We start from the raw sequence: 14,091 nt of genomic DNA, 5'->3' as shown, positions 1-14,091 counted from the left end.
GGTCCAGCGCGATAGAGCACATCAAGTCCTTGGGACTCAGAACATTGAGGCTGCTGGGAAATATAATGGTTATTAAATTAGATCATTTTACAGATGAGGAAGCAGGGGCCCCGGGCAGTAGAGTGTTGTGGGAAAATCCCAGGCCCTTATTTAAACAGATCCAGGTTCAAATTCCTACTCTATCACCGACTGCCTTTGACAGCTTGGGCAAGTTGCTTCAGTTTTGCTAAGTGTAAAACAGATGGTGGTCTCTCCCTTGAAGAATCTGGTCATGCGCTCAGCAGATACCATGCATTATTCCGCCATGCTCAGACTGCACGAGGCAGCCCTCGGGAAAGCACCTGACGCATGGGGCTGCTCTGCAGTTGTTTGCTCTGTTTAGGGACTCACGCTCACAGTTTGTAGAGGTGGGATGGGAGTTGCCTGGGGTGCACAGGGCTCAGTGGCAGGGCGGAGCCCAAACTGCTGCCTGGTTGCACGGGGACAGCAAGGGCAAGCGGGGCATGCCTCAGCTGGCATTTGGAGCTGTGGGACACCAGGACCGGAGCTACCCATTTCCCATGCTGATGTCATTCGAGGCTTTGCTGTTGATTACTTGATTATTTGGGTGACTCGGTCACAGAAAGCTACAGCTGTTCTCTTCTCCTAGTGGGGGTTGCTTTAACTCGGCACTGCTTTTTAAAGGGGTGCTTGAAACAAAGACGTGCCTGGCTGCTCGTCCCTGCCTGTGCCCACCTCTGCGCGGCCCCGGGTCGCAGCCATGCAAGGGGCAGCTAGTGGTGCTTTCATTTATTTAGTTAAACTCTACAGTCACAACCTTGATATCAGATCTTTAAGCTACTTGGAGCTTTCTGTTGGCCATGGTGGACCCAGTATCCCCACCCCTGGGGAGGGGGTTAAGGTTTGCTGTCTACCTCAGGATGCAAGCTCTTTTTGGTTCCGCTTACCATTCTCAGGTCAGCAGAGTTCCCAGGTGGGAAGAGAGGTCTCTGGAGAGCTGGCCTGAGAATTGTTCAAGAGCTGTTGAGAAATAAACAAAAGAGTCCCTCCCCCAGGCCTTTACCCAGGGAGTGCTTCAGGTCAGTCCTATGCAGGAGAAAGGCATACGGAGGGGAAAAGGGGGGCCTGGGTTCTGGCCCCAATCCTGTCTCTGCTTGCTGTTTGTGCCTATGGGTGAGTCCTGTGCTCTCTTGGCCCTTTTCCTGACCCTGTAGTGATGGGGTTGGAGGCGACATTCTCTGAGCGCTCTGGGGTCTGGGCTCTGACTTTCCTTCTCCTCTGTCCCTCCCTCTCCCCTCCACCTGTGACTGAAGCTGGGGATGCCACAGCTGCAGAGCCAGAGGGGGATGGGCTGGAGCTACAGGAAGTGACACTGGGAACAGAGGGGCAGACAATGATCCCACAGCTCCACAGGCCTGGCTGCAGGAAGCCCCAGGACAGCAGTGGTAATGACAGTAATAATAGCAGTAACGATGGCACCATTTGCTCTGCCATCCTTTCCAGGTGGTTGTCATGACATCTGCCCTCTCACTTGATCCCGGCAGCCACCCTCTGAGGTCGAGAGGGTTGGTCCTCATTTCACGGGCAAAGTAACCGAGGCTCAGAGAGGGCAGGGTCTGACTGAGGACAGGCACATAGCAGGCTTCCGGTTCTGCCTAGCCAGCCAGTGGGGGCTTCTCGGACCCGAGACCCAGTGTTGTCTTGCCGGTCTCTCCCCTTCTCAGAGTCCTCTGGACCAACAGGCCCTGGTATCTCTGCCCGCATGCACTTTTTCAAATTGGGGAGGTTCCCCCTCCAGAAATGCATGTACCATGTGCGTGATGAAGTCACCCCCTCAGCCAGCCCAGCCCTGCCCGTCACACCATCCTCACCCACAGAAATGGAGCCGTTCTGCTGTTGGGATGAGGAGCAAGGCCCAGGCCACCTTGTTCAGGTGTGCGTATTTGGGAGTGGCTGAGCCTGGCCTTGAACCCAAGGCCCCTGCCTCCTCTGTTCTGCCTGGCCTGCCTGCCCATGGCTTCTCCTTAAAGTTTTGTTTCGTGTAGTCACTGTCTGCGCTTAAAATTCTGGGACATCCCACCCACGAAGCTTTCCCTCAGTCACCCCTCGGGTGTGCTCTCACCAGGGGTGTGTTTCAGAAACCCCGCCCGTGGACGTTCACAGTGCAGAAGACAGACTGCTTGGGGCAAAACCCCACTGGCAATTCTTAGAAATTATGAAAGATTACAAAAATTAACAGATTTAAGGGACATGTAAGCAGAATTTTAAAAACCGAACCTAGGTATCCCACAAAAGGTCAGCTTTAGCCTTCTCCCTCCAAAACTCACCACAGATCAGAGGGAGGGGGTCAGGGTGGACCCTAGGGAGGCCTCAGAGGCAGGGCAGGAGGGGTAGGGTTGGGGTTGGCGGGACTTGGTAACGGATGAAATGGTGCCTTTTTTGGCATTCTACTCTTCGGACCTCGGCCTCTTTTGAGCCTCTCCCCAGCCCACTCCTCTTTCTCTCGCTCCCCCTTTTCCTCCACATTCTTCCTTGTCCTGACAACAGTATCTGCCCTCTTCCTTTTCTCTCCCTCCCTTCTGTCCCTTCCCCCCAAGCTTCTCTTCCATACCCCAACCTCCCTCTCCTGCTCTGGGCTTCCCCGGCCCTCAGCCTTCAGGTTCCTCGCCATCCCCTGCCTGGGCCTCCTCACTGTGATGCTCCCACCCTCTCATTTTCTCTCTGGCCACTGTCTTCCAGGTCACCCAGACCTCAAGCCACGTATATGAATGGCAGCCTCTCAGCCGCACAGCACATCAAGCAGGAGTCCCTGCCTGTCTATCGGGCCATGATGGAAGCTCGGGCACCCCTGTCTACCCACTGCCGGGCCCCACCGGCCACCGGCCCGCGCACAGACCTGGACCTCCCAGGCCGAGGCCTCGCCAACCCAGCACCTTCCTGCTACCTTCTAAGCAGCGAACCCAGCTCCGGCCTGGGCCCCCAACCTGAGGCCCACCTGCCCGAGGGCAGTCTGAAGCACTGCTGCCTCCTGGGCCTGCCCCCCACCTCCTCAGCCTCCTCCTCACCCCGTACCTCCTCTGACATCACCTCCATCGTCCGCTCCTCCCAGACTGCTCTGGTCACCTGCATAAATGGGCTGCGAAGTCCCCCTCTACCAGGAGACCTGGGGGTTCCCCACAAGCGGGCCCAGCCTGGCCCTGCAACCACTGAGAGCCACGAGGGCAGTTTGCAACTTGAATCCTGCCGGAAGGCGGGCTTCCTGAAGCAGGAGCCTGCGGACGAGTTCTCAGAGCTCTTCGGGCCTCACCAGCCAGGGCTGCCGCCTCCCTACCCTTTGCCTCCTTTGCCATCAGGCCCTGGCCTTGGAGGCCTGGGGCTGGGCCTGGCAGGGAGGGGCGCTGGGCGACAGGCATGCCGTTGGGTGGACTGCTGTGCAGCCTATGAGCAGCAGGAGGAGCTGGTGCGGCACATCGAGAAGAGCCACATAGACCAGCGTAAGGGCGAGGACTTCACCTGCTTCTGGGCGGGCTGTGTGCGCCGCTACAAGCCCTTCAACGCCCGCTACAAGCTGCTCATCCACATGAGGGTGCACTCGGGTGAGAAGCCCAACAAGTGCATGGTGAGTTCCCTTGGCCACCAGGCCACATGCAGACCAAACCCAGCAGCAGCACCCATGTCACTGGCTGAGAGGCATACCTGGGCCTCTTTACCTGGGGGCTGGCCGAGATACCCTGTGGTTCAGGAAGAAAGGAAGAATGCTATGGATGTGGCCACTGGTCACAGTGGTCACTGCCCCTGTCGCAGGGAACGTTGGCAGAGGGCCCCTCATACTTGCTGTGTGCCCTGTCTCTCACCCCAGTGGCATACCATGGCCCAGTGAGTTGTGGGGGACAGGTCGTCCTGCTGGATCTTCACCTTCCTGGGCCTCCTGGAGAAGCCCACAGGCTTGGCTGGTTTCCTGTAAGGGGCACTGGGTCCCCACAGGCATCCAGCCTGAGAGTTGTGGGTCCCCGGGGCAGGCTTTGGGGTATGACTAAGGGTTAAAATAAGCCCTGGATAGTACCTGCAGTGTTCTAGGCACCTGAGCCTCTGACCATCCTGACATTTCTGTGTTTGTACTCACCGTGGCAGAAATCCAAATCAGAGGAATGTAGGCTTAGTCCCTGATACCTTCATCTGAGCCACTGTGCCTAGCACCAAAGCCCAGCCAGCCCACCAGGAGAAGCGCCTGCCTTCAGTAGAAGGGTTGATGAAGCCACTAATGCCCACCCATTGGGACATTGATGAGGCAGAGGAAGAAAGCAGTATCTGGTCTAGAAGCGAGTGTCATAGCCAAGGTTGAGTTCCTTCACGCTGGTATGCTGTCACTGTCCTACCTTATGGAATGCTCAGCCTGGAAGGGGTCCAGCGGGAACAGGGCCATGCATCTGTTCCTGCTCTAAGCCCAGGGCAGCATTTAGAGGGGCCAGGGAAGGAGCAGGAAGCATTGGCAACTGGCAGCGTGAACTACCCTGCTGGGACCAGGTATTCGCCCTTGGGTCCCCATCTGCTTGTGCTGCTGTGAGCTGGGTGTCCACTGGCCCGGCCTATTCAGCTTCAAGGAGGCTGGGTCTTGAGGATGAGAGGGAGTTTACTTTACTGAAAAGTGAGGGGCAGTGAACAGTGCGTGCTTGGTGTGCTGATGTTGTGGGGAGAAGCTGAAGGCAGCAGTCTGAGAATTTGTGTTTACAACATGCCTTCGGCCCAAGAGTATGCTACAGGGAGAGCTGGTGCCCAGGCCACTCTCTGGGGATGCCCCAGTTCGCTTGGGGTATTGTGACACATGGCTTGCTGAAAGGCATGTCCCTGCTTGGAAGGAGATGACCAATGGACATCACAGGCCAGGGCTGCTGGAGGACACAGGGGCCCTGTCTCCCTCAGAGGGCCTGGAGCTGCCCGCCGCTGAGCTACAGTTCTCCTTCACGTCTTCTTCTCTGTGGGTGATCTCGCTGGTGTCTGTGAAGGCCTGCGTGGTGGCTGTGTAGCCTGATGATCCCTGGCATGGTACGGTTGGTGCCCTTCTCACACTAGGGCTCCCGGTGGGGGACCACAGTATCCAGGAGCTTCCGTGTTGCACGTTAGGCCCTTGGAGATGATTGGGGTTCTCACTGCCCGTCTTTCAGTTTGGTGAACGGAAGACCAGCAAGTGGGTCCAAGAAACCCAGATTACTTGGTATAGTCTCAGCACCTCTCTCTAGAGTTCCTTCTTCTACTAGAATCTTGTTTGGTTCAGCGGTCTCCATGGAACACATTAGCTTACACCTGGCTCGTGCCTGACTCTAGGTACCCACACCCGGACCTGCGATGGTCCTTGCCCTGGGGGACTCGGTCAGGATGGGTGGGAGATGGGGGTGGAGATTTGTGATGAGTTCTTGGATGGAGTTTGCATAGGTTCAAGGAGAGGAGGCCCAGAAGGGCCTCAAGGAGGAGGTGATGTTAAAGCTGTGTCTATATTCACCCCTTTAATCTTCACAAGAATCCTGTAAAACTAACAGTTTTTATAGGCAAAGAAACAAAGGTTCAATGGGTTCCAGCTGGCCTTCCAGTTGCTACTATAAGAACACTTCATCTTGCCTCTTTGGAGGTTTGGGATTAGGGTGATAATACTGGCAAGCAGCATCTGAGTGCTGACCACATGCAGGGACTATTCTAATCAATAACTCTGTGGTCCTCACAACTGCCCTATGGGGTAGATACTATGAGAATCCCCATTTTACAAATGAGACTGAGGCTCAGAGAAATAACATAATTTGATTCAGGTCACACAGCTAGAGATGGACAGGAACAGCAATAATTATAAATGCTAGTGATCATGCTAGTAATAATAGTAACGACAGTAGATAAACACAGCCAGCCCAGGGTTACACCGTCAGTGTGTGGAATCTGAACCCACATCTTTCTAAATGGTGATGCCCTTTTTTGTGTAGACTTTTCTCTTGTCTAACTGATTATTCTCCGGGGTTGTAGGTCCCGCCCCGCTGGGTCCTGCCATCTGGAGATGGTAGCAGAGGTCTCCTCCGAGCTGCTCCCTGCGCACTGCAGGACTGCTCCCCCTTCCTGAGATGCTGGCGCAGCAGGCAACCCCTGGGAAGGGGCGGTCTCCAGCCCGCACCCACATAAATAAAATCACCCTTCCCTGTAAAATTATTAATTTCTCATGACAGGCCTCTGCTACCATGTGCTGTAATAGACAAAGGAATTTTGGACCCAGAGCCTCTGGAGAACAGGAAATAGATGAGACACTTTGATTGAAGAGTAAATGGCCCACTAAAATAGCAGTTAATCCTTTTATTATCTTTCCAGCAGCCGTTTCCACGGTTCTTTCAGGAGGTAAGCCGACCCCACCCCATTCAACTGCAACACTCCCGTCCTTGCAGCTGGTTTACATTTAACCTGAGTGTGGAGCCTCTGCTCCCGCACCAGGCCGGCCTTGAGGTGTCTGGAGGAGCCCCGCTCCCCTCTGCCCAGGCCTCTTAGTCTCCAGGCCAGGCCTGGGACCAGGACCCAGCTTGCCAGCCGCCAGGGTAGACCACGCCATTCACCCCCCCCCCACCTCCCCCTGGCTGTCCGCGCCATCCAGAGGAAGCCCCCTAATCTCTTTGCAATATCCTGTTATGTTTTTTGAGTTGTCCGAGTTATCTTAGCCTTATTAAATTTGGAGTTTCATCTGTGTTGCGATAGCGAGGTTACTTCCAACCCAAATACTGCCGCGACGCCTTGAAGATGTTAACTTTGAAAAGATTAATTTCTTGCTTTCTTAGGTTGGCTCTCCTAGACGGTTGGAATTCTGATTGTCTGAGACTGCAGAAATTAGCAGACTGTGTAGTTTGCTTTTCTCCACATCAGGAAAAAGAGAGGTAGAGTGCAAAGGAAAACCTCTCATGGCCTTGGGTTTGTAAGAGATAAGAATGACAACAGTCTCTGACTTCTGTGAAGACCTGTAACCAAAGCTCTGGCTGCCATGTGGAAACCATAGGCAGACAGGTAAAAAGCCCAGGTGTGGAGTCACAAGATCTAGGTTCCTGCCTGGCGCTGCCTCTTACCAGCTGTATGACCTCAGGCAGGTGACTTGGCCTTTCTGAAGCACACTTCGTTATAAAATGGGGCAATAATAGCGCCTGCCTTTCAGGATTATTGTTTGGGTATTAAAAGAGATGGCTGGGGGAGTGCCTGGCCGACCCTCTCCTCCTGCATTACCCTGATTTCCTCTGGAGATCCCTATGGTAACCCTAGGAGTTAGGACAGGATCCTTTATGGCTCTTTCACAAATGAGGAAACTGAGGCTCAGTAGGCACTCAGTACTCGAGGTCAGCTAATTCCAGCAGCTTCTGCCATTGGTGAGGTAGGCAGGGCGGTCACACATGCCGCTGGCCTTGTTGTCCCATGCCTGCCAGTGGTGCAGAGCGCCTGGGGCAGGGGCACAGGGAGGAGTTCTGGTCTGAGCCCTTGCGGTCCCCATGCACAGCTACAGCCTCCAGGCTGGACTTCCGTCCTGTCCGGGTTCCTCTGGCGACTGCAGCCTCACTGCTCACTGGTCCCCATCCCTGTTATTTGCCACTCTGTCTCGAGTGCCATTGGACCTGGGGCTGGAGAAATGCATCCAACTGAAGGCTGAGCATTATTGATTAGCATTAACCAGCCAAGACACACAATACCAGCCACCCGACTGGACCTCCTGGAGGAGCCTTGCTCACCTCCCAGAGGGGCCAGCCCAGGCCAAACTTACTTTCATTTCCCATAATCCTGGAGCTCTGGCTTCTTCTTTTTTACCCTGCCCCACCCTGCCCCACCCTGAGAAACAAAACCCTGGGTGCTGGGAGTGGGTGGAAGAGGTAGAGGTAGTTTCTGTTTATTGAGATGCAGAGTTTCTTATATTCTGGCTCAGTGTTGTCTATTCCATATTCCATCTTCAGAACAGAACTGACCAAAACTCTGTGGCCCAGAGAGGCTAAGTTATTTCCCAAGGTAACACAGTCTGCCACCTGGCAAGGGATAGATACTGCCCATATCTGCCCGGCCAGGCTGTGAGCTGAGAGCCAGCAAGAGGCTTGATTGGTGGTCTAGGATCATATCTCACGGGAAGTCCTGTGAGAGGAGAGCACGAACGCGTTCTGAGACAGGCCGTGCCCACCCGTGGGATGTCATACCCATTTTACAGAAGAGACAGGATAGCCTGATCTGTCTCCTGGCTCAGCTTCCTGGACAGTTCCATAGGCCATGCTGCCTTCCACCAACCCGCCTCCGCCCAGCCTCTTCCTTCCAAAGACTAGAGTCCGCTCTGCTTTTCTCGTCACAGTGGCTGAGTCCCTGGGCATCTGCTGCTCATGTCCTGTGACCAGCCTTGTGTGCGGGGCATGTTTCTAGGGCAGCAGCCAGCTCTGACTCAACATCTCAGGCTCAATTCTAGGAGTTACTTGGGAGCCTGGAATACCTGAGCAGGCAGGTCTACTAGGGAAGACAGGCCCTGAGAGGTGGTGAGGGGCTGGGGAGCACACAGCAAGTGGGCTTCCGTGGGCGGGGGGTGTCCTGAAAAGAAGGGGCAGAATGCCGGTGTGCAGGGGGCCTTGTGCTGGGAGCTGGGGGCCCAGAGACCAGGTGATGTGATACGAGACTTCTGGCGCCGTGGGAAGGACACTGCCCTTGACTCTTGTGATATTATTGCTGAGTGATAGAGGGAAAGAAGGGAGCCAGGAGCTGAGGATTTGAGGCCTGGCTGTGTAACCTAGCCCAAGTCGGTCTGGGGGGACAGGAACATTAGTGAAGCACTGACACTCGTTGGGTGTTTTTCATTTTATATAGGGCTTCCTCTCAGAACATTCATGAAGACTAGAGTATTATCCCCATTTTACAGATGGGGAAAGTGATGTCCATTTCATGCTCAAGTTCAGGCTCATATCGTGGGTCCAATTTGAGCCCAGATCTCAGCCTGACTCCAAAGACTGTGTGCCCATCAAGGCCCCAAGCCACTCTCCAGGCAGAGAATCATCATCAGTCTGCTCACAAATATGGAGAGAATATCCAGTTTTGAAACCCACTGAGCAAGTGGTCACCAAGCACCATCTGCATGCCAGGCCCTGGGCTTTCTGGCTTCCTCTTGTTGTTTCCATAGTGCCTGCCCGTCCTGAGAAACAAAACCCAGGGTGCTGGGAGGGGTGCAGAAGGAAGAAGGAGTTGGGGTCACACAAGGGAATCAAAGCCAGTCTGGCCTCAGGGAGTCCTGGTAGAACAGGGAAGCTGATAGACATTTGCATTTAACTCATTGTCCCAAACCTGTGCTCTAGGCACTCTAGGGGCCTGTTGCGGGTCCCCTGTCCTGCTGACACCACAGGTCTTTGTTCTGTCTGAGAAGAGAGAGTGCTCATGGGAGGAGGAGTAAGACATTTCACATTAAAAATAAATAAGTCACCTGAAAACAAGCTTGCTTTGTGGAGGCTGGGGTTGCTGGAGAGATTAAAAAAACCACAAAGTGGAACATGGTTTAAAAGCTCTGGAGAAGCCTGCTATAAATGAGCCCAGAGAGGCCAAGCTGGCCCAGCCAGTTCAGGTTGTCTGTCAAGTCCACCCCTTTGGAAATGGGGGTCTGAGTCTCGCCTGGTTCCAGGGAGGGAGGGTTTGGGTAAGAAAACCTTTCTGGGCAAAGTCAGCCTCCAAGTTGGCATCCAGATGTGCCTCATTAACAGCCCTTCTGGGGTCCCTCCTGGGATCACGTTAGTTCTCGTGTCTACTCATTGTTAGACAGGCAAGTTGAAGCCCAGAGAGGAGGCCCCGTCACCCAGGGAGTTAACAGTAGCCCTGGAACGCCTGTTTTATTTCTCCGGGCCCCAGGCTTCCTCTGCTCCCAGACTCCTAGAAAGCCTTCGCACATTCAAGCTTCTTTTGCTCCTCTGGGCCTTGGCTTTTGCTGGTCCCTTCGACTGGCATGCCTTTCTCAGAACAGGAAATCCCTAACTCTCCTTCACGACCCAGTCCAGTGTCACCCTGCTTTGCTTCCTCTTCTTTCTTGTGTTTTCTGCTCTTTTAGAATGTGTTTCCCGGTATGGTTGAGTGTCATGGGGACCACGTGCTCTTTGGAACCTGACCTGGCCTTGGAGGCAAAGGAGCGGAGCCTGCTCCCTTAGTAGAGGTTCTGGTGGCCCTCCAGCCCCTCTGCTCCAAGGCTGTGTAAGGTCGTCTGGACACTGTCCTCCAGAGCAGTTTCCTGTGAAGTCACGTGATTAGAGGGACTTTAAAAAATGGTCGTGTCTACTCCCTAATCTGGTGCTAGAAGTCGTTCCACAAAAAAACCTTCCCCTTGAAACCTGGCCTTGCCATCTATCGGCCTGTGATCGTGTGCAAATAACTTGGCTTCTGCAAGCTTCTGTCTTCTTACCTGTAAGGTGGAGGGAATGGAACTCTGTTCAGGCTTCCATGAGATGCTATACATGCGGTGCTTGTGTGGTGCCTGGCATGCAGTAAGAGCCCAGTGAATGGATCTGACTGTTCTGAGCAGTTTGCATTAGGAAAGAGAAAAGGGAGAGTCTAAAATGGGTAGTGGCCATGTGGTCACCAATGTCCCCAAGGGAACAGAAATGACTGTTGTAAGTCCCAGCTGTGCTGCAGACAGGCTGTGTGACCTTGGAGGGGATTTGGCTGCTCTGAGCCTCAGTTTTCTGAGCTGTGAAATGGGATAATGCCTAGCACCCTGAGTTGTCATGCCTTCCTCTCGACCCTCATTTTTAAAAATCAAACTCAGGCTTTTTGAAGCCCCAGCTTTACGATCAGGTCAGAGCCCTGAGGGTCCCTCTTGTCAGTGTACAGAGGGGGCAACTGAACACCTAGATGGAAATGATGTGCCTGTGGAAGGGCAGAGCAGCTGGAGACAGGTGGAGCTGGAGACTCGCCTCGGCTCTGCTGCTCACCAGCTCTGCCATCTTGGACAAGTCACTCACTCCTAAGTCTCAGTGTGTGCATCTGCAGGATGGGGCCTGTGCTGCTCACCCCAGAAGCATCTCTTCAAGAGGTGGAGGGGCTGGGATCTGCAAACTCAGAGTGCTCCGTAAAAGGGATCACGCTGAGTTCCCAACTCTCAGTCCAGTGTTCCTGCCTCAGAGTATACAGTCCCCTTCTCTGGCGTGTTCCTCCCAGACGGATTCCCCATCAGGCATGGAACCTGCTAGCCTCAGGCTCCCCTTAATGCAGTTTTTGGTCTTTAGGCTTCTGCCTGCAGTTCTGCTGCTCTCTCCTCCTTCCCTGCCCTACAGCGCACCCCATTCCTATTCACCCTGTGATCCCCACTCCTACCTCATCTCCCTTTCCATCTTATTTATTTTTAGAGAGAGGGGAAGGGAGGGAGGAAGAGAGGGATAGAAACATCGGGACCTTTCCATCTTATTTAAATTATGAGCCTGGGTGGATCAATAGCCAAGCACATAGGATAACCACTGGGTTTCAAATCTTCTATCTGCTCCTTAACCAGCTGTGAAATCCAAATAAGTCACAAGGCCTCTCTGAGCCTCAGTGTCCTGTCTGTGTAAAGGGGGGAGTGTCGTGTCGTGAGAATTAAATGAGATCAGGTATATGGAGCGTTTACCTCATGCCTGGGAATTACTTAGTGCTTGAAAACAGGAGCACTTGTCCCCTCCCTCCCTTCCTTGAATTAAACGTAAATGGCATTGCAATGATTGAGAAAGTCAGATAAAATCAACAGCGACTCTAACAAGTGTCCGGACTACGTTTTCTAAGAGGGACATCCTAGAAACAGCAAACTGAGTGATTGAGAATTAATAGGCTCTATCTCCACTGACGGCAGATGGGTGAGCTGAGCTGACTTCGTGTGACTGGCATGGACTGTTGCAATGACAGACCTGTGTCCTGGCCTCATCTGTTAAGGGGGTAATGTGTCTGATAACCCCTGTGGCCTCAGTTACCTCAGACAGTCTAAGATCCAGAACCTGTGTCCCCCTCTCCACAAGGAGGCAAACTTGAACTCCTCTGTATTGTCTCCCCCTCCCCCCTGCTCACTTTTTAGCACAGATTATTGACATGCACTGTGCCAGGTTCGATGCTAGAAGCAGGGGGTGGTTGCTTCCCCAAATGGGGAAGGGTCTGGTGGTGAGGGCATTGGCCCAGGGCTGCAGAGACACAGGAGGGAGTAGACTTTCCCTAGGGCACCATCAGCTGGGCTTTGAGGGGAGGGGAGGAGCTTTCTAGGTGCAGGCCACACGGGAAGGCATTTCAAAGAAGGAACAGCATATGTAAAAGTTTTAAGATGTGACAGTGTTGACCCATGGTGGGAGCATAGGCGTCCTCTTGTGCTTGGAGTGCATTACATGCATGAGAGCTGGGAACAGAAATGACAGCTGGAACTGGACCTTAAAAGGCCTCGAAGTCCATCCAGTAGGAGGAGCTTGGACTCTACCCTGAGGGCCGTGGAGAGAGTGGTGGAAGGGTTCTGAACAGGAGAGCGACACCATCAGTGTTAACACTGAGAATGTTGGTCGTGTGGCAGGTATGTTGGGGAGGGAATGACAATAGGCAGATAAGGGCAAGGAGGCCCAGGACGGAGCCCTCTTCCCCACGTTCACCAGAGCATCCCAGGATGGCTGTGCCCCCAGAGAGCAGGGCTTGGCTGTTCGCCAGGGTCTGGGCACCACAGGCCAGACCAGCTCAGCCCGGCAAGCTGTGCCAAGGCCATGTCTGCACCCGGTTGGGTAGCAGAGCCCAGTTCCCTTTGGAAACAGTGTCCGGCACATGTACCAGTGGGAAACGGAAAGGCATTTCCCATAATGTAGCTCCGTAAAGTTTGCACAACTGTTCTTTGTTTTCCGTCCATCCCCACAATAAATCTTCCTCCTCTGCCAGGACCGGGGCCAGCACGGTCTGTAAGTGATTACGGCACTGACTCGTGCAGTGCAGCCTCCTCGCCATGCATTCTTCTGGCATGGCTAATGATAAAGTGTAAGTCCATCCCTGGGACTCTGACCTTGCAAGTGGCAGTTTCCAAAGGGCTGGGGGTGCTGCCTGAACAAGCACAGCCTGCTCTTTCTCTCTCCGCATACCCATGCTTTGATAAGTCTGTGTTGGGAGCATAAGCCTCACAAGGCAGATGGCACGGTGGTGCTGGGCTGTGCATTTCTTGCAGATGGGATGCTGGGACTGGAGGTCTCTGCAGGACTGCATTTCTGGGGTCGAGCCTGGGAGGTATCTGCTGCACATGGAACAAGGTGAGCACCTAGTGTGTGCAGGTTCAACTGAAGAACCATCCCCCGGCCTCTGTGTTTTATCAGAGCCAAAATGCATACATAGGTTTTTGAGCTAAAAGTAACACTGGCACCTAATCAGGTGTGGTCAGGCCTTGGGCAGGGCCCAGGGTGCAGGATTCTGATGGGTAGTTCCTGTGCTCTGGGGATGCATGGGAGGGAGGCAGGATCCCTGTTTTACAGTGGGGTCACTTAAATCCACAGAGTGGAAGCTACCTGTCCAGGTGTCACACCCGGGACTACTTCATGTCCCTGGCTCCCTGCTCTGTGCCTGTCCTACCACCTGCCACCCCCACCATTTAACCATGAGTCTGTGCTTTCCAGAATCTGCTGAGCTCCAAGTTTTGGGAGTCAGTTTGGCCTATGGGGTAATTTCTGACCTTTTATAATTATGCCAACACAGCAATTGGAAGTCAAGAGAACTTGGCCGTGGGGGAAAACCAGCCTGCTCTGCCTCAGATACTTCCTCAGGGTCCTTCTCCCCTCCCGACCCCACCGCTGGCTCCCACCCCGTCTCACCAGGTACCCAGGACAGGATGATGGGGCTCATGGGGACCACCAGTCTGAATGCCTCGTTTACACTTTTGCTTTTTGCTGATGTGGAAACCGAGGCCTGTAGAGAGGACCTAGCTCATGGGAAGTCATGGAGCAAAAGGAGACTAAAGCACTGAGCCCAGTCCCTTGCCTCCTAGCCCAGCACCTTCCCACCAGCAGAGCCCCCTTCTGTTGAGCAGCGACTGTGCACCAGGCCCCGTCTGTACCATCACTGCCTCCCAAATTCTGACAAGCCCTGGCTGGTGCTGGATTTGCACCA

General features: G+C 54.0%; 1 protein-coding gene across 3 annotated transcripts in view; it reads left to right on the top strand.

Annotated features, from left to right (window-relative positions):
* The window catches only part of GLIS1 (GLIS family zinc finger 1), a 208,831-nt gene that overhangs the window by 129,432 nt on the left and 65,308 nt on the right, over positions 1-14,091 (top strand). For all 3 annotated transcript variants that reach the window (XM_037161383.2, XM_037161376.2, XM_037161391.2), the window contains one exon: positions 2,740-3,619. In XM_037161383.2, the coding sequence (XP_037017278.2) occupies positions 2,740-3,619 (880 nt within the window). The remainder of the gene's footprint in view (positions 1-2,739; positions 3,620-14,091) is intronic.

This window comes from Artibeus jamaicensis, unplaced genomic scaffold, assembly GCF_021234435.1.
Source record: "Artibeus jamaicensis isolate MK-2021 breed Jamaican fruit bat unplaced genomic scaffold, CSHL_Jam_final scaffold_1019, whole genome shotgun sequence".
Taxonomy (NCBI): Eukaryota; Metazoa; Chordata; class Mammalia; order Chiroptera; family Phyllostomidae; genus Artibeus; species Artibeus jamaicensis.
The sequence above is the reverse complement of the archived record's forward strand: the minus strand, read 5'-3'. Positions and strand labels throughout refer to the sequence as shown.